At 37.6% G+C, this 21,405-nt stretch overlaps 1 protein-coding gene across 1 annotated transcript in view; it reads right to left on the bottom strand.

The window, feature by feature from the left end:
* TRUB1 (TruB pseudouridine synthase family member 1) overlaps positions 1 to 15,282 on the bottom strand; it is a 30,082-nt gene extending 14,800 nt beyond the window's left edge. Inside the window, exons 1-4 of the mRNA XM_081267550.1 lie at positions 14,962 to 15,282; positions 11,464 to 11,562; positions 8,951 to 9,006; positions 697 to 778 (exon numbers count right to left, since the gene is read on the bottom strand). Coding sequence (XP_081123676.1) covers positions 697 to 778; positions 8,951 to 9,006; positions 11,464 to 11,562; positions 14,962 to 15,262 — 538 coding nt within the window. The 5' untranslated portion in view covers positions 15,263 to 15,282. The remainder of the gene's footprint in view (positions 1 to 696; positions 779 to 8,950; positions 9,007 to 11,463; positions 11,563 to 14,961) is intronic.
* Positions 15,283 to 21,405: the final 6,123 nt, after the last annotated feature.

Genomic DNA, 21,405 nt, shown 5'->3' with positions numbered 1-21,405 from the left:
AAGTATAAGATAATAAGTTTTAAAGGCCTAAATCCAGCACATTTATATTAATAGCTAAGAAATAATTATTTCTTAAAAATTTAAAAAGAAAAGACACAAGTTAAAATCTAGCAAGACAGTATCTCTGCTTTGTTTCTCATTTACTAAGGAAAAATACTCTAAATCCTATCTATAAATGTTTTTGGCAAGGGAGTTTTTTGAAAGAATAATTCTGAACATTACACAAATTCATTATAGGAAAAAAGAAAGAATACAAAGTCTTTGTTCATAAATTCTTACCAAACAAGTAAAAATGTGATTAAAAACAAAAGTTCCAATCTTTTTAACTTTAAGAAATGTACTGAGAACTAAAATCACCAGAAGCCAGGTATGGTAGCACATGCCTGTAATTCCACCTACTTGGGGGAAGCTTAGGCAGGAGGATCACAAGTGTGAGGCTAGCCTTGGCAACCTTGTGTGACCCTGCCTCAAAAAAAAAAAAAAAAAAAAAAACAGGGCTGGGGATGTCACTCAGTGGCAGAGCACTTCCTAGCACATCTGAGGCCCTGGATTCAATCCCCAGTACCACAAAAATCAATAAATAAAATAAAACCTCTGGAAATATCAAGTAAGACACTTAGTTTTAAATTCTGTGTTCACAGAAACATTCTCTAAATGTGAAAAAGGAGGACACTTTTATACAGATGAGCTTCATACCATAGGGTTTCTCTTCTGTCACTTTCCCTGTAGAATCGAGTGTGTCAGTGGCTTTCCCCAGCTCTCCAATGGCAATGTACCTCTAGAGGAAGAAAAACAGAAAAGTGGGGCATGAGGTTGTGAAAAACTATCCTGCATGCCTTGAAGTTTATTCAGAATTTTATTAATAATACCAACCAGATAGAGAATGAAGGCAAAACAACACACTGAAATTGTTTTTTTGGTTTCTTTGTTTCTGATAGTGGGAAGCATTTGTGTAAACTGAGGAACATTCACAAACTTTCCATACTGGTCAACATGAGAAAGAAAAACCCATTTTAATGTTACTATGGCTTATAAACATACTAGTATTGCAAACAAATTTCTAAAACCATTTTTATACTGGCAGTTTGTTTTTTAAAAAACATTTCAAATATATTTGGCCCTCTGTATCTATGAGTTCTGCATCTGCAAATTCAACCAACCACAGATTGTCATTATTCTCTACACAATGCAGTTTAACAAAATATTTACATATCATTTACATTGTAATAGGTATTATAAGTAATCTAGATATAATTTAAAGTATGAGAGGATATATTTAAGTTATATGCAAACACTATGCCATTTTATACAAGGTACTTGAGTATTCATGAATTTTGTTATCTGTGGAAGTCCTGAAACCAATCCTCCACAGATACCAGGGGCAGCTGTTTGCCCATGAGTAGAGAGAATAGTACAATTAAACACAACATGGCCATCACAAGAATCAATAATAATTTTACCACACATATAATTAAAATTCATTTTAAATAAGCCAACTCATTACTTCTTATATAAAATACTAATATCAGGTTTAGTAACTAAATCATGCATTTAAACAAAAGCTAATTATGTAGAAAATAAGAAAAACTAGAATAGCAGGGGTAGTGCACTTACCTATTACATGTGTTTTCTCAATAAAAGGAACTGACACTAAAGCTCTCTGAAAGGAAAGGTCACTTCCAAGAACTGATCAATATCCGCAAAAGAATAAGATCTGTCTTAGTCAACTAAGCATTGTCTTCTTCTCATCTTAGGGCACCCCTGTAGTACACATTCTTGTTACTACTTATTTGAAGCAACCCATAAAGCAGTGAGAACAGTGCAAGAACTATTATTTCTGACTGAAAATAAAATATATATATATATATATATATATATATATATATATATATATTTTTTTTTTTTTTTTTTTTTTTTTTTTTGCTATTGGGATTGAATTCAGGGGCACTCAAACACTGAGCCACATCCCCAGCCCTATTTTGTATTTTATTTAGAGACAGGGTCTCACTGAGTTGCTAAGCGCCTCACCATTGCTGAGGCTAGCTTTTAACTCACGATTCTCCTGCCTCAGCCTCCAAACCACTGGGATTATAGGCTTGTGCCACCATGGCTGGCTATTATATATGTTTTTAAAAGAGAAAACTCAAAAGTATTTTGCTGAAATGTAGGTTTATGAATGGCAAATCTATTTTGCTAATGAAGGGACCCAAGACAATAATGAAAAAATAAAAATTTAAAATCCCATAAATACACAGATATTATATACAGCAGCCTAAGATCCTTGATAACATCACCTTCATATTACATAGCTTGAATATCTAAAAAATGAAGAAGGGAATTGTTCCAATTTTTAATTTTAAAATTTTTAAAAAGATTTCTTTGGGATTAACAAAAATTAGTTTCCTGTAAGTAAACACTCAGTCTCATCACCTGATGCCCAGTTCTTGCTTCTATATTTGGAACACTCCACCTTGAGTGAGCAACCACAGGGTGAAGGGTGAGAGCACAGGCTCAGGCCCACCCTGGCTGGGTCTGAACTCTGCCTCCCCTGCAGGCAGTGAAGGCAAGTGGTCAAGGTAGTCTTAAGGGCTCCAGCATCAGTTGTTTATCTTAAATGGGGGAAATATCAGTGAGTACTTCATAAGAAGACTTTAGAACAATAGGACCAGCCCTGGTAAGCAACAGATAACAATACTATTTCCACTATTATTATGACTGGGAGGTGGAAATGGGAGAGAAGGGGAGAAAGGTATAGAATGATTCATAGTAACAATGGTTACAGTAACTGATCTGGTTACAGTGAGTTCTCATAAGAAACAGTAAAGTAACAAAGTATCCTGATTTTTCCCTTAAACACCTATCTAGTTGGCTCAGCACAGTCCTAGCACTAAAGACGCTGCAGCAGGAGGATCACAAGTTTGAGGCCAGCCTGGGTAATTTGGTGAGATTTTTTTTTTTTTAAAGAGAAAGTGAGAGAGGAGAGAGAGAGAGAGAGAGAGAGAGAGAGAGAGAGAGAATTTTTAATATTTATTTTTTTAGTTCTCGGCGGACACAACATCTTTGTTGGTATGTGGTGCTGAGGATCGAACCCGGGCCGCACGCATGCCAGGCGAGCGCGCTACCGCTTGAGCCACATCCCCAGCCCCAATTTGGTGAGATCTTGTCTCAAAATAAAAAATAAAAAGGGCTTGGGATGTCTCAGTGTTAAGTGCCCACTGCGGGGGGGGGGGGGGGGGTATCTAGCTACATGAAAAAAACACAATGTAATCTTGTACACTGTACTGCAACTGTACCCACCACTCTGCTATGTAATAGGTTTGAGCTAGGGACCTTAACATGCTTGCCAGTATCCAATGCCCATTCTGGCCTCCAGATTCTGGGTATTCTGTGCCTTGGCACAAACTACTTCCACGGCCTAGAACCCCTCTCTTCTCTATGGATCAACCCTTATTCATCTTTCAAAGCCACACAATTAAACCACCCTACTCCCAAAACATGGCTAAGAGGAGGTGCTTAATACAAATTAGTACATCAAAAAAATGAGGCTTACATCAAACCTATAAAATCCCATCACAGCTCTTAAGGAGTATGAACATATAAAGTATTCTCCTAGGTGCCTGTGACAAACACAAACACAGACTAGAGATGTTATAGTGCTCTAGGCCTCTAGGAGGTTACAGTTTAAGACATAAGACAACAAAAACAACTGCAGGGGAAGAAAAAACTGCAGGGGAAGGAGCCCAATGGTGACAACAGTTAGGGGCTGTGGCCAGCGGTTTATTTTACAGAGCACTCATAACACAGTGCTTGACACATCATCATCCATGTGTGTCAACTCTCTGCCATGTACATTTTATATACTGATTCTTGCCTTCTCAAACTATTCATTACATCATAATTCCACTACAATAAAACAGAGGTCCTATAGAATATTCCATTTAATTGTGTGCTCTTTGGGACTCGGTGGTTTTGCTTACACTACTCTATTCTCCTTGTCCTCGAGTTCCTTGAGCCCCACAGCAGGTGTTAGCTAGACACCTAAGAGCAAATCACCACCCACACCTTTCAGGAGGAAATATTCTGTAGTTCAGAAAGTGTACACAATCATTTTCAAAAGTTTGTGATTCAAAGTTTCACAAATAAAACAAAAAGATGGACATTTTTAGAATGAGGAAGGATACTTTTTATAATCCTACCAAACCAAAAACATGTGGCTTTGAGTGTCTTAAGAAGGAATTGCTGTTTACAGTTCCTAAGTGTAAATCCTTCAAAATTTTCAATATAAATAAAATATCGGAATATTCATAAAGGATATAGAAAGGGTAGAAATTAGACTACACTCTGGAGAAGGCACTGGTATCTTAAAGGTCTGCCCAAGTTTTGTAAAACATTATTTAAGTCACATTTCTGAGTTCTCATGACTGGGTAACCTAAAAAATGCTAGTGTGTTCTTAGGGAAAGCCTCTGTCCTTTGACCATATATTGGGTGGGAAACTTTGTGCACTCCAATGATAACACTTGTTCAGCTCTTGGGGGTGATGTAAAGCTGCTTTCTGAGGAAACACTGGCTTTGCCTACAGGTTCTACTATATTTTACTGCCACATAGATGGGGGATAACTTCATGCCTTTACAACACTAATTAGATTCAAGTTTCCATAACAGGACATCAACTCTTCCATCTGTTGATCTAGTTCCTAAAACATCTATAAAAGTAGCCAACTTCAACAATCAATACAGAAAACTAATAAAAAGAGCAATCCAAAACCTCATCAAAGATGGTTACTCCAAAGCATACCATCTGTTATCCAGCTTCTGCAAATAACCAGCTTACAGAAGGTATAATTTAGGAATAACAGTAGAGGGACTAACACCTTCCTTTAATCTACATACTCTACTTAGACCAGGTGAGGTCAGAAGAACATATTGGCCTCATTTCTCAGAGTTGCTTTGCCTGAATTATATTTTATGTAGATCTACTTCTACATCCGTTATAAACTATTTTTGAGGCCAATAATCTATCTGTCATTTGATACCCTGATTGTAAGAAATTTCTTTCTGAGATTAGGTCCAGAAACTCTCCCTTGAAGAAATGGCATGCTTTCTCCTTCTGATGCGTATCATATTTTGTCAACAGCACCAGAAATCACTGATAGAAATAAAAAAGTAAAATTAGCTATATTCAAGAAATACAGCAGAACTTGCTTGTGAAAAATTATTTTAGGTGTCTGACATGTAACTAGAAAAATCTAACAGGCCTGGAATTCAAGAGAGAAAGGATTTGGTGAATCCTGAAGTAAAATTCTCAGAAACAGTAATAACATTATTGTTATAGTGCAAAGAAGGCACTAAAAAGAAAATTTAGATGCTTTTTACAAAATTATACATGTAACCCCCAAAAATGTAGTGGGAAAAAAATATATAAAACACTCAAGAAACATGACCATTGTTAGAACACGGGTTACTATAAGACAGGAGGACAAGATAATGAGGAACACGGGGAAAGGGCTCTTTTCTTAACTTTTAAACCCTAATAGTCACTGTTCTTTAGAGATGGAAGCAAAATAATCTGGTGACCTGCAGATTTTATTGAAAAATCCATCACTCCATATTAATTGATTGTGGTTCTAGGAAGTGTCACTATGTTAAAAAGAATTCTAAGGATGCTTCTTAATTCTGCAGAAAAATTATTAGCCTAGGTGTAATTAGCAAGGTCTCCAATTAGAACTTATTGGTGAGGGAAAGGTAAGTCATGTCTGTATCAAAAATACTGAGTATCTATCATCCTAGAGAAAATATTTCTACTCCTAGAGTAACTCCCAAAGTAACTCTACCCTGCACATACTACAAGTGCAATTTTTCTAGTAACACTGTGAAATAAACACCTGTAAAAATAAGAAGTGGAGAAGGAGTAAGCATTAGATTGAACACAGGAGGCTACAGCCACCAGTGTTTTTTTTAAAGGAAAAAAAAATATATATATATATATATATCAAAAGTACATCATACCTAGGGTTAAAGTTGTTCAATGAGATTTTTGCTTTTTATACTTGTATGTGTACATAGGGTCATGATGTAAAATAATTTTTTTTGCTATGAATCTAGGTCAAAAAAAATTTTTTTTTTAATTTCAATATTTATTTTTCAGTTTTCGGTGGACACAACATCTTTGTTTGTATGTGGTGCTAAGGATTGAACCTGGGCCGCACGCATGCCAGGCAAGCGTGCTACCGCTTGAGCCACGTCCCCAGCCCCCAAAAAATTCTAAAGTCATTGGATGAGATGATCTCTAAGATTCTCTCTAGTACTAAAAACAATATTCAGAAAAATATTCATTAATAGTTTTACTATTTCTGACAAAAATGTAATTTTCAACATACTTAAAGGTAAAATTTCAATTATTTAGTTCTTGCAACAAATACATAACAAAATTAAAATGAGAAACGGCTATCAAGATAATTGTTAGGTCGGTGGCGGCGACTTGGTGGCAACTTAGAACAAAGCAGCCCACGCCGGAAAAGAACATCAATCAGATGCCAGCGGAAATGCCTGTCAATCAGCCAGATCTCCTGACTAACGCCTGTCAATCAGCAGGACCCCCCTGGCCAATCCTGGAGTTCAGCCAACTCCCCTGACCAACTCCAAGGGGGCAAGGGACTCTAAGAACACCTTTTCCTGTCCCAAGCCCTTCCCTTCCTGCTGTAAGCCCCATAAAAGTCCAGTCCGTGGAGCTTCCACGCGGTTTCTCCTCAGACCCTTCCCCTGTCCCCTCTGTGGGTCTGATCAATAAAGCCTGTTCAGCGGCCCTTTTAAATCTGCCTCCTTTGGCCACTGCCTGCCCCGTCTGATCTGACAATAATGATGCCTATTTTTGAAATGTGAAACACCTAAGAACTAGGTTTCTGTAACGAGATACAACTGGGATATTCTATATAAGTTATAGTCTTGTAAGGATCCCTGATGTCATCACATGACATTCAGCTTTCCTAGATGGGCAGCAAAATGATTTGTAAGTAAAACTCAAATGAGAGTCAATGATGTACTTATATTTTCAGTCATCACATTTCTGAAAATATGCCTGGAATTTATAAGTAAAATCTTTCAATAACATATTTTTTTTATATATATTTGTGGTTTGGGGGGAAGGGGTGAATAAAATATTTCAATGAACCCAACAGATTTTGTCTTAGGGATAAAAACCCAAAGTCTTTAATGTAAATAAATAAATTATATATATATATATATAATATATATATGATTACACACACATACACACACACACATAAAAGTGACTTGTAAGGATTTTAGAAAATACAAGTAATGTGAAAAAAGAAAATAAAAATCATATTCCCCTATTAAATAACCATTATTTATATTTTGAAGATAAGAAACAAATATTAAGCAACTGGCAAAAACCTGTATCAGAAATAGACTCTCAACTCTGTGCATTAATAGGTAAGCACAATGTATAAAGTTAGTGGAAAACAGTCAAATGCTTCCATTCTAACACAATTTCTGTATTGTGATTTTTCAACACCATTATTTTCAAGATTATAGAGCAAGCCACATTAAAATTTTTCACTCATCTAAGGCATTAAGAACCCTTCAACTTGAAGGCATATTTTTAAGCCCATTGATTTTTCCAGGGATTTAATTTTAAGAAAAGCTTAAACAGATCACCACCACTCTTAAATGTGGTCCACGAGCCAGTACCCGTTAATAAGATAGATTCAGAAAATAAGGATGTTTAGAAACTTATTTAGCAATTTGACATTGCTATAAGGTTTTAATTACACTTTACAAAAGTCATCCATCAGTCTGCAATGAACTGGAAATTTACTCAGTCTTTGACCACATTTATTTTTTAAGAAACAATAAGATAAAAATCAATTTGCCAACTATTTATATTACACTTAGAGCAAGGGTTTTAAAACATTTAGTCTAAGAACTTGGCGAAATCCTTCTCTACCTTCTGGCATAGTAACTTTCTTCCACTGACATTTTCACTGGACCCCCAGCCCCAGCTATCATAACCAGGGCCTGACTGCTAATTAAAATACACATATAAGCTTTCCTTTGAGAACTGGAAGAGACACTAATAATCTTTCCTAGGGAGGTCAACTACTTTGACATCTGATTTGTTTCAATGTTCCTTCTGCCACACTCAATGCCCAATGCAGTCCACAAGTTTCTAGCCTCTCTTGTCTGAGTAAACTCTCTTCTCTCTCCTACCAAGTATCTAAAAAAGTGCTTCTGGATCTTGTCAAGGCTACCTTCTTTCTTTTGGGGGGTGGGTGGGTGGGTACTGGGGATTAAACCTGGGGCGCTTAACTACTGAGCCACATACCCAGCCCTTTCCATATTTTATTTAGAGACAGAGCCTCACTAAGTTGCTTAGAGTCTCACCAAGTTGCTGAAGCTGGCTTTGAGCTCTCAATCCTCTTGCCACAGCCTCCTGATTGGCTGGGATTACAGGCATGCATCACCATGCCTGACCAAAGCTACTTTCACAGACGAACAATATAATTTGTCATCTCAAGGCCATATTCTTTTCTTTAATAAACATTTATAACCACTGAACAAAGTATGATTTGTTAAAAAGTACATGGTTTATAAAATGCTAGTTTTATAAAAATTCCAAGGTTAAAAAAAATCTGCCAATAGAAATCATAACCTATAAGTTTGCTTTCATCTAAAGATTAATTTTTAAAAAAAAAAGCTGCATAATTTTTTTTTAATTATATGCAGATATTTTTGTTTTTCTTTAAGTCTAATTTGTTTTTCAATTTAGAATCTTATAATTGAATCATGAATGTTTGTGACATTTTGATTAATAAGAGTGAAACTTTTCATATAATTTAAAGTTTGTTTATTCTTTAATTGAAAATATTCAAAGTCTAGTTCAGTAAGAAAAACATTAAAGATAAAAGAAAAATATTCTAGTATTCTTACCTTGGATCCTGACAACATACTGGTCAACATTTTTGTTCCCCTTCCAATTCCAACCACTACAAATCAAAGAAAGAAATACTATGACACTCTATTTTGAAAATTAGGTTTTTAGAATACCTACATATTTGGTCTCTGACCTATATAATGTGAAGTTGGGAAGAGATACAGTTAACATAATTTGAAAGTTCCTATTACTCAGATCAGTTGAACTTCTCATAAAACTAAGGAACTCTGAAGAGAAAATGGGAGAGAGACCCTTTTTTCTCCATTCTCAAAGTATTAAAAACTACAGAAACCTCAACCTAGCCAATTAGATGATGAAGTTTTAGAACAATCTCAAAGGACTCACTGGAATTTTATATGGGCACCAGTGAAAAATACATGTGGCAATTAACCATGTTCAAGTGGTGTGATGAGATCTTGTCAGAGTTCATTACTAAACAAAGCAAAAGCCATCATCCTAGCTAATGAACCATTTAAAGATGATTAGTGCCTGGCAGGATACAATCCAGAAAAGAGAAACAAAACAAATCAACCTAACACAAAGAAAACTACAGGCTAAAATGAGGGCCTAGAGAGAGTATTTTAACATAGACCAACTCTAAAGTACAATGGCCTACCTTTCTCTTCAGTTTCAAACACATACTTATAACCACACATTTCATCAGGTGAGATTGAGAGGCTTTAATAATTTCTTCACTTAATAGCAGGCAAAATTTGATAGAATTGGTTTATTTATCATCAATGGACACACATGTGTGTAAGTACACAGTATAACCACACAATTCAGAACTCAGAAGAAACTGCAGAGATGATTAACAAACTAAAAAAACTGTCATCACTATTTGTAGCAGATATCATTCAACGAGTTCATCATATATCAAATTCCACTCTGGGTTTCATTCATTGTCTCATTTAATCCTTAAAACGACCCTAAAAAGTTATAATTACCCCCTGTTTTATAGATGAGGAAACTGAGGCACAGAGACTAAGAGCTTTGCCTAGCATCTCACAACTAACACTGATGGAGTTAAAATTCAAACCAGACTGGCCTCACCTTTTCATTCCCCTGAATCTTACTGATCCATGCTTGCTTCCCACCGCCACAGGCCTAACCCACTGCAAACATGACTGTTCCATAATCTGTCCCTTCCTTTTCCAATTCATACTATTTTATAACTATTTCTCAAAACCCATTTTTGCATACTTCAAAACCCCCAACAACTTAATAACATTCCAATTTTTACAGTACCAACCCCTTAGTTTTCAAATCTAACCTTCTAAACCCAGGTAAAGACCCAACTCATTCATAAAGTCACTTCTACACTTCTGTGGCACTCATTTCTATTGATCCTTGGTCTCTAAATAGAGTCATATTAGTTCTAGAACTAAGACCAAAAACTGCCCTCCTTTAATAAACTCTGAAGAACACAATATCCTTCAAATGACAGGATGTGTTGACACTTCTCCCACTGAGGCAAAAACTTTGTACAATAATAACAACAAAGATTCAATGCAATTTGATTCCATTCAAATGAGTCCCTAATCAATACTCTTTGAACAGCTACTATGTGCACATTCCCAAGAGGAATATTTCTAAAGGAACAAAAAAAGAAAACTGAGACACATTTCCTGACTTTGAAAGAGTCTATAATCTCAGGGGTAAAACATCATACAGAAGAGGAAAATCACAGTGCTCAAGAATTATTGCCTGAATTAATAAGTGAATAAGGCAATATGTGAATATACCATTAAGCATTAAAATGACCACAGAATAACTCAGGCAGGAGGTCACAGGCAAAAAGCACTCTAAATGCCTGAGACCAGAGAACGCTTCATTCAAGCATTCCAAACAATTCATGTAATAGCATCCCATTGCATCACAAGGGACAAAGACACTGGTGAAATCCATATGCAGGCTCCCTTATTTCCTCCCTCCTATGAGGGGGACACTTGAGCTTGCTCCTTTTTCCAACAGTGAAAAAAACAGTAATATATGTGCAATGTTTCTCTCAGAGAAGCTTAACAGCAACTCAGTGCCCAAAGTTTTTATTGGAGGTTTAAGAATGGTCACCCAGGCATCCTCTGCTTATGTGCTGGGACAAAATTCTAGATTCTTGGAAGAAAAGTAGATTTTCATGCAAACAGCTTGGCACAGCAAACTGCCCTTATCCTACAGGGAAGGGTGGGAACACTCCTAAAACTTAGGTTTGCAGATGCCAGCCCAAGACAAACCTTATAAGCAGAACTTTCTAAAGATAGCAATTCCAGGCCTGTGGTGGTAACTGTTTTCTGAACAGATACAAACCTTTTCTCAAAGCCTCAATCCACACATGAAAGTATAACTTTCTATACTTTGTCAGGGTTTCTTTAGAAAATAGCACTCTAATCCAGTAAAGTAAAACATTCCAAATTAGGCTAATACTGGCATGGCTTTAACCAATTAGTCTGCATTCAACCAATCTTACTTTTTGATATTAGAGGCAGTTCCATTTAGCTTTCTCATTTCTTACCCAAAACGCCTCGAGCTGCGCTGTCTAGAGTCCCTCCGTGTCCAATTTTCAAAGTCTGCTTTTTCCTCTTGGTCCACTCTGGAGAAGGCATTCCAGCTTCTATGAGAGTAATTGAGATGAACGAAAGTAATTACCAAGATGAGTGAAGTAGAGTTTCTATAAACTTGGGGGAAGACAGGATGATATTCAAAACAAATAACACATTATACAAACTTAACATATTAAGACTATAACATTACTAGCAAAGAATAGTTTTTAAATGTACACACCTCCCTAAATTACAGAAAAAAATATTGTTCCAAAATTAGTTGTCTAGAAACTAGAATTCAAGAAAAAAAAATCAATACTTTAAAAAAATGGGTAAATATCAAAGACAAGCCATAAAAAATCTAGTAAATTCCTGGTAATGTGATCTGTCAGAGAATGATGAAAAGAAGTTAACTTTGATATAGACAACTAGTTTTAAAAGTCCTCAATTTGCATTTCTAACTCTCTTCCGTTACCTGGTGTTCTTCACTGGTAGACTAGCCACCTAACATTGTGAGTACATCTCATTCAGGGATACTGCCAAGGACACTGAGATCACAAACTACTTTTGTTTGTTTCCCATCTTCTAATTAAAACTCAGTTCCTTAAAGAAAAAAATCTCAACTAAAGGTTATGTGGGAAACAGGTAACAGGTTCAGTTGTCTCTTGACCTCTAAAGCACTTAATTTAAAAAAAAAAAACAAAAACAAAACCTGATTTATCTCTCACATGCTTGTCATAAAGATAAAATTAAATAATGTTACCTGACAATGCTTTGGAAAGTATGAAGCACTTAAAAGTTATGCTGCTGCTGTTGATACTTAACAATATATTGAGAGAATACTGACTACTGATTAAATGAGAAAGGAGAGAACAAGACAGCTATAATGATCTACATCCCACCCCCTCAACCTTTCAAACCTAGGAGACAGAAAACAGCAAAAGGCAAAGAATGGAAGAGAGAAAAGATGAGGGGAAATCAAAGCAGTAGTAGAAATGGAGAAGCCAGGTAAAACAGCTAATATGACGTGCTGGGTTGCTCAGCCTCACTGCATAATTACCACCCTACTGAGTCAGAACCACATTATCAGGAACACAGCCCCAGTGTCACTCTCTAATTACGACATAACCATGCTTGGAAGGGCATGGCTGTCTGCTTTAACATAAATTCCTAAGATTTGGCCTAGCCTTCAAATGCCTCACTTTTCACCTGCAATCTATAATGGATCTTTCATCCATGAATTTACTGAAATCTTTGGGGGGTATTTTCAGCTTGATACTTCTTGTGTGAATGCCCTATAAACTTACTGTATCATCTGTAGCTAAATTTACCTCTTTCTAATTTACAGACATACTATATTTCCACCACATTGAAATTTGGCTCAATTTACTGAAACAAATACTCATGGGTGAACATTTGTTAAGGTTTTTTCTAGCTATAAAATTCTGATGTTTCAGGCCTTGAAGGATTCAGACAGAGAACAGTGGGGATTATAGTGTGGTGGGAATCAATATTAAAAAAAAGACATGGGGCTGAGGATGCGGCTCAAGTACTAACGCGCTCGCCTGGCACGTGGGGGGCGCTGGGTTCGATCCTCAGCACCACATAAAAAAATAAAATAAAGATGTTGTGTCCACCAAAAACTAAAAAAAAAATATTAAAAAAAAGACAAATGATGTTTATTAGAGGCCATGACCATTAACTGCGGTTTTAATTGGTGCTTGTCAAACATGGCCATTATCAGAATGTGAGTATCATAAGGAACCTTCCCAGGTAATTCTGTCAACTAGTCAGAATGGTACTTGGGAAGCCCCAGTCTAGTTAACATAAATAAAAAATAGCTCAATCACAAACATTATAGAGATGGATGGCACTGAGAATATCAATATCTGAATGAGTGGTTTCCAGAAAACAACCTAGCCATAGCATTGAAGCAATCAATTTTAACTAAGTTTCAACAAGAACATTCAGTTCTTGGAGGTGGACTAACCATAAGGCCAGAGTATGGCTTTGATCCTGTCAGAAACTTGTTGGAACAAAAGAATGGTAACCATTACCTTAAGGATCAATAAAGCCATAGTTCTGCTAACAAATCAGGGCAAATGAAGGCAGGAACTCTATGAAGGAGAAAAGCTTACCCTTGATGCAATTCCTTGCTTCAACATCCCTATATGACCCTTTGTAATAGGCAACAAAAGTACAACAAAACAATGAGTAGGTATAACACTGGAATTCAACTCTGTTAAGTGTACCTGTTAGCCAACAAACATTTAAATCTGTATTGTGCCAGTTATAATTAATTCCCTATCAGAATAATTTGGTTTTGCATTTTTTTTTAATGTAGTTTGTCAGGGAACACTAAACAATTAAGAAAGTTCCCATTCTGGTTTAATGGCAAGACAGGCTAGGACCAAACCCTGGAAAGCCTCAAATAACCTTAATAGTTTTACCACTAGAGCCTGAAGAGGTTATTAGACTGTGAGCTCAGTTACTGGAAGAGATAGTATGTTTCATCTTCTTGCCTCTTTAAAACAAGACAGATCTAGCTTAGTGTGGGGTCCAATGTAACTAAAGTTCTGTTGGGCACAGTGGCACATGCCTGTGATCCCAGGGGTTTAGGAGGCTGGGATAGGAGGATTACAAGGTCAAAGCCAGTCCCAGCAATGTAGCAAGACCCTGTCTCAAAATGAATTTTAGAAATGGGCTGGGAATGTAGCTCAGTGATTAAATGTCCCCTAGGTTCAATCTGGTACCAAAAAATACAAAAGCAAAAATTAAAGTTCTGTGATACTACTATCTGTAATGATCTAGCAGGCTGATGAACTCTGTGATCCTTCAGGCTCTTCTAATATTTTCCCAGCATATGTGACCCTCAGAAGCACAAGGTTCTGGAAGGCAAGGGTTAGGAATCTGCTGTTGTTCAAGACTCTCAATAATTCTTATGCCCACTAAAATGTGAAAAACACTGTAGTAAGTCTTGCCTAAGTATTTCTGCTTTTCTAATATATTTTGAAGAATGCAACTTTGCGGGTACAGAGCCAGAGCTTCCTCTGAAGAGGTTCACCACATGAACAGAACAAAACCCTCCTGAGGTATCAGATTGCAGAAAAATTATTGTGTATGCGTGTGTGTGTGTGTGTATATATGTGTGTGTGTTTTAATTTCCCACTCCCCATCATGATGACAACAGGGTTATCAAAAATTTATGCAGGCCGGCGCGATGGCGCACGCCTGTAATCCCAGTAAATCCGGAGGCTGAGGCAGAAGGCTCCCGAGTTCAAAGGTTAAGTGGCCCTGAATTCGGTCTCCGGTATATTAATTAATTAATTAATTCACGCAAGCCCAAGCCCGAAATGCCTGATTTCTGTCCAGGGCTAATCTGGTGGTCGTTCTCCCTTTCCCTTCCTCTTCTTTCTCCAACAATGCGTATTGCAAAAAGCCCAACCTGGTCCCCTCCCGGGCTGCAGTACCTGCTAGCAGCTTCTCCTTCAACCGATTCAGCAGCTCGGCTGAAGTGGGCCCTTTGGGCTTCTGCACGGCGAACACGCCGCTAAGGGACAGCAGCTTAGTAGCCAAAGCGGCCTTGACGACCCTGGCTTCGCATCCGGTTCTAGCTGCGGCTGCAACCGCCATGGCTGCAGCCGTTGCTGCCGTGGTCGCCGCCGTTGTTGCCGCCGTTGTTGCGGCTGTTTCGACACTTTCTGCAGTTTCAGGGGCTGGATCTGTTTCTAAAGACGAAGACGACACCACAGCCGCCTCTGCAGCTGCCATACTTTGACGGCCCAGACCTGTTACCGGGAGGCGCATGTTGATGACGCAACAAGATTGCGCTCGACAGCCCTGTTTCCCCAGCCGTGCGAACGCGCGGGGCCGCAAGGGCCTGTGGGAGTTGTAGTTCACGACTCCCCGCAGCGGCCAAGGGCTTGCTGAGGCGCCCCTGGGTTCGTTTTTCTCCTAGAATCCTTTCTACTTCTTACCGGGGGTTAGTTGCGTGCCGCAAAGGTAATTTTCAGTTGCAGTCCTAAACTACCAAAACCCAAATACCAAATCTATGTTTTAGATGGAGGAACCTCTCCGTATTCCACCTGCACACCCTCGCCGGAACTAAAAGCATCCCACATCAAAGAATAGAAAACCTGATGACCTTTGATGCGGCTTGTCAGGGTCCACGGCTGCCTAGGCTCACTGTTTCGTTCGATTTGCAATTAAGGTTTCGAATTAAAATACACCTATTGTAAGCCAGATAGAGCCAGGAACCTGTGTCTGGCTGTATCTCTATTGCCTCATGCCTAGTAGGAGCCTAAATAAATATTTGGAAATGAATAAATGAATAGAATTCAATCCCACAAAGAAACTTATAGGCCGAGCCAATGGCAAATCATTCTGGCCTATTTTGGTACCCCGCTTCTCCTGTCTCCCCCACCTCCCCATTTCTTAACAATTTGAAGAGTTTCCGTACTAATTCTAAGCTATGCTGCATTCTTTAGAACATTGTTAGGATGTGAAAAGCATTATTGAAATTCACAAAATTAAACTACATTTAGTTTGAGAAATTCAAAGTTACTCAATTCAATTCAAAGTTACTCAATAAAATTCAAAGAGTATTATTCTGATACTAGCACAGGCAAAATGGAGACAGACTCTTGCATTGTATTTCTGCTCCACACACTAAATGCTGTACTGAATATGGTGAGACAAATAAGTTTGTCTTCATTGTTTTCAACATTTTCTTACAGCCACTTTTTCATCATTCTCTTGGACCTTAGTATTTAGTATCCTAATGATGTCTCTTAGCTGCTCAGAATCACCAGTTAGGGGATCCCATGTGAATTTGCTGCCATTCATGCAATGAGTACATGTCACAACAATTATTTTAAATACAATATTTCTTTCTTTCTATATTTTCACCCTTCCCCATTTCAACTAAAATATGAAATTCTAATTAAATCTTTATCTGGAAAATACAAAAATGCGAATGTACTTTAATGCCACAGAACTATACATTTAAAACGGTGAAAGTGGCAAATTATGTGCTGTATATAGTATATATTTTACCACAATTTTTAGAAAGGCAAAAAAAAATCTTTGAGGAAGTTTTTATAGGGTGGAATGCTGCAACTCCTAGAAGGAAGCCCGGTATACTTGTGACCTATTTCAAAGCCTAAGCTAACTGAAAGATGAACATGTCACAAGATTAGCGGATATCTGCGCCTGCATCAACATTTTCTCCATTCCAGAATGTGACAGAACATAGAAGGGATGGATGACTGCACCCTGGGAAACAAGGGATATTTTGTCTCAGCCAAGATTTATGTGTTCTCCTCTTAGCTTGGAAGCAAAGAACCAGGGACTTTCAAACAAGGTTTCTGGGTTAAACGATTATTTGGAGATTTGAAACACAGCCCTTCCCCATTGTCCAGACATCAGTAAGCTTCTCTAATTCTATGTGACTCTGGGGTGGGGATGTGAAGGGAGGGCAGAACTACGGGAGACAAATAATGCTTAATTAAATTTGAATTTTCTACCAGCCCAAAGCAGAGTCTGAGTTAATTTGATTTAAAGAAAAAGAAATGGATATTTTCCCCATTTGATTTCTTGGATGCTAGGGCAAAATAAAATTAATTCTGCTCTGATAATCAAATATGTATTGTTGGCATCAGAAGCTCCAAGCTCTAATTTTTTGAGATAACCGACATTTCTCACATAGGGCAAGCCTTAAATGCAACGGCCTTTTTAGTTGATGCATACAAGTTGGGATTCTTTTGTTAGAAGCAACAGAAACCGATTCATACCAGCTTGGAAGGAGGTGGGAGGATTGATCAGAAATACACTAGAATACTACTCAGAACCTGAGAAGGTTCCCTGTCTCCCCCACCTCCACCTTTTTTGCTACACTCTTGTGTTTTCTTCTTTCTTCTCTGTTGCTTCTAATAGCTTTTCCTCTAATCCTCATTCCACATTGTTGGGTAAAACCATCCTGTTTTGATCCGCTTCCCAAAGTGTTCTGAATGAGGTTGCTACTGGCCACCTGTAGAACATCCCTCTGCATAACACTTTCCCATTCACCTTCCTGCTTTTTCTCCACGTACCTCATCTGAAACACTACATATTTTACTCATTTTGTTTAATGTCTGATTCCATCTACCAGAATATAAACTCCATGAGAACAAGAATGTTCATTAATTGCAGAATCTCCAGGGCCCGAAATAGCAGGAGATATAGCACTTAATGAGTATTTGTTAAATAAATGAGAGTTCCCCAAGAAATCTCCATAAAGGGTTTAGTTCCAGTTCCCAATAAAAGTGGAGCGCTGAACACATAAAATAATAGTTGTGTGTAATATACGAAATTTACCACACTTGGCTTCAAATGCCTTAATCTCATATGTATGGCAAAGAGAATAAAATTACTCAATGCCGTGTAACAGGACTCCAACTTTCTAAATCAGCTTCCTTCCTCAGCCACCCATGTGCCACTAAAGATTGTTCACCAATAAGACTCAAACATCAGCAAGAGTCAAATCTACAGCTGCATTTCCAGAACACTTCTCTGCTCCCTGACGTAGGCATGTATGACTGGAAAAGCTGTTTTTCAACAGTCTTCTCCAAATTTTGTTCACCCATGGAACTTCCTATAGATGGTAGAATCGGTAGTACATGATGAGAATTTTGAACTCCAAGCTCTAATTTTTTTGAGATATATATATAGTTCATATATAGTTCAAGGCACAAAAAGGTATTCCTGATATCCAAAAAGAGAAAATTGAGGATGCTCAAGCCTGTGCCATAAACTTGAGAAAACCATAGTTTTAAAAAAGTTCAGAGAAAAGATAGATCCATGTTCTATCTGTCCATAAAATTTGGAAGAGCTAGAAAATTATTTTTTAAAAAAATCTTCTGTGCCTTTGAAATGAATCCCAATAGAGAAGAAAATGGTAAGGTAACTAAAGAAATTAGTGGTTTTCCAGTGGTTGGTTGCACAAGGAATTCTGCTATGAGCTGAGGGGTCTAAAAGAAACACACTGCAGAACTTTCGGGTGAGTGTCTAGAAAGTTTAACTTTTTAAAATATAAATATCTGTAATGTTTTGGTTTTGACCATACATGTCTTTTGTAATTAAGATAAATAGTAGCAATAAAGTAAAACTTAAATGCAAAGAACATTTTTGGTTTTGTTTTTTTTAAAAAGAAGGAACATAGATGATAAAATACTAATACCAGAAATCATCACAAACCCGCAGGAGGTCAGAAAAGCCAACATCCAAATGACTTGGAAATGGAGAAAAAATCCAGGTATATTAAAAGAAAACAAAAATAAACTGTTTAAAAAAAGATCAAGAAAGAGATTTATTGCTTGAGGCTAGTAAGATAAAGGAAATGAATGAGAAAGATGAAGCAAAACTATGATTGGCCTGTCTTCTCTATCAAGGAGAATAATTTTGGGAATGGAAATGGAAAAAGCAAAGAATTGGAGGAGAGTAATGTTCATGGGGGTGACAAGGAAGAGGCTCTCCCTGTGCTACTGGAGGTTAGAGCTCCTGGTCTAGAAAATTCTGTCTTGAGGTAGGGGCATATGAAAACTTGCAAAACAGATAGCTCAAGGGAACAAACTTTTGTTGAATATATGTTATGCACTCACACTTAACATTGGCCTGGAAGTTCTAGAGTAAATCTCAAGTTATGTTTGTGGAGACTCTGGAGTATAATGGGTGCCAAAACTTCACCACAAGGTAGGCGGTATTATTATTATTATTATTTAATAAAAAAAGAAATGACACTTAATGAAATTAGATAATTTGACCAAGGGCATAGAGTTTGTGGATATGTTGGGAGTCCCCAAGACCAACTTCAGGCTGGATTCACTAAGAAGACTCAACATTCAGAAAAGCTGCAATACTCATGGTTGAAGTTTATTATGGTGAACGAATAAAATTAACAAAAGGAAAAGTATGTGGAATTAAACCAGGCACTAGCTTCCAGTTTCTTCTTCTAGTGGAGTTGTATATATGGAGCTTGATTCTTGTAACACTGAAGTGTAACAACATGGGTGAAGTGTTGCCAATCAGGGAAACTCATCTGAGCCTCGGTTTTTATTGGGGATTAGTGCCTGCGTGACTAATCCTACTTGGCTACTCAGTCTCTGGCTCCACAGGTTAAACTGATGCAGTCTAGAATAGGTGCCTAGTAATTTAGGACATTCTTATCAGGCAGGATATTCCAGGGGTTCAGAAGTTGTCTCAGAGCCAGTCTTTTCTTTGGAATGTGCAGGGATCAAGTTTCCCAAATTTGCTGGGTTAACTTTTTATAGCACAGCAAACAATCTGGTACTGGAAATCCAAGACTTACTCCAAATTTTCCAGAGCCTGCAATAACCACTGCCAAAGATCTTGGAGGTATAATGGAGAATTTACTTCTGGAGTAAGTCCAGAGGACACCATTTGGCTAAATATTATTTCAATTTTCAAAAGTATTGAAGGCAGATTTAGCAACCTGCATATAAGAAACCTGGGTAGGAGTCTAGAATAGGTGGCTAATAAGTTAGTTGTATAAAAAGGAGGTTGTGATTATAGAAAGTCAGAATGGGCTTATTAATTCAACAAACATTTAACAAGGCCCTACTCTGTGGAAAGCATCGAGAATTCAGCAGTAAGTAAACAATCTCAGTTTGTGCTCTTGTAGAGCAAACGTGCCTTGGGTTTCTATATGCCAGTGGTAAGTAACAGGCAAACTTCCTACCCTCAGAACTCCTTTTAAACAAGTCATGTTAAACTAATACAGATCCTCTTTGATAATTTGCTAGGCTAGAAAGTGAAAGATATTAGTATTTGCACTTAAGAAAGCCACTTGAGAAGGTTTACCATGATGTTCTTAAAAAGAGGGTGAAATGTGAGCATTGTAAGGAAAGGCAGATGGAATAACTTTGGAGAAAGGATACCATTTAATGGATTAATGTCACCCAAAAGAGAGATCTCTAGTGTTGTGTAATGGGCAGCATCTAAGGCTGTTTCCTCACCACAAATTTGAGTATCACTGATGTGGATGAAAATATAGAAGTTATGTGTATGTCATTTGTCTTTGAAAAAAAGGTGGAATTTGTATCTGACAAAAAGAGAGTAAATGCACTTAAGGACAGAAAGAGCTTCCAAAACGATAAATTCTGTGTAGTACCATGTCCCGTGCACAGTGATTGGCACAGTGACTCATTTAACCCCACACAGCTCATCTTACCCCCTGAGAAACATTATCATAAAGTAAAACTGAGCAAATTGAAGTCCAAAATGATTGAGCAGATTGCTGAAGGCTCAATACGTAATACACGGCAGTTAGATTTGGTAGAATCGAGGATAGCCTGAGTCCAAAGTTCATCATCTTAGAACCCACAGAGATGGGCTGGAGTGCTAGGGTGAATTTAAATAAATTTCTTTAGAGATAGCCATTAGGTCCTGGAATATGAGTCCTAGGTCATAGAAAACATAGTTTAGAATCAACCTAAATGAAGAAGCCTGGGGAATTCAGTCCAGAATGAGCCTTACACATGGGCTTGATGGGATATAGAGGGCCCAGCAGGGCAGCTACAGTGATCTTGGAAGCAATGGTAGATTTATCATGTCTAGCACGAGAGGATGTGACCAGGTCCTGATAACATGGCAGTACTTCCTATGCCCGGTCTTTCCCTGTCTCAAGATTTCTTGTCGTCTGTCTCCTCAGTTTGATAATAGGACAATGTGATGAGTTACCCCAGGAAGGTGTTTTCTGAACCAACAGAAACTGCTGCTTTTTGTAGGTCAAAAAATTTGCACACCTGTGAGTTCAATATAATATTAACATGTGACACTAGATTGAAGTGTTATTCCTCTAGGGGCATTTGCATTTAGCCAAGGAATCCAAGAAACGATAGTCCAGATCAGGAAGGTGA

This window comes from Spermophilus citellus (assembly GCF_964194105.1).
Source record: "Spermophilus citellus genome assembly, chromosome: 15".
In the NCBI taxonomy this organism is placed as follows: domain Eukaryota; kingdom Metazoa; phylum Chordata; class Mammalia; order Rodentia; family Sciuridae; genus Spermophilus; species Spermophilus citellus.
Note: the sequence above shows the minus strand (reverse complement) of the source record. Positions and strands in the feature narration are given on the sequence as shown.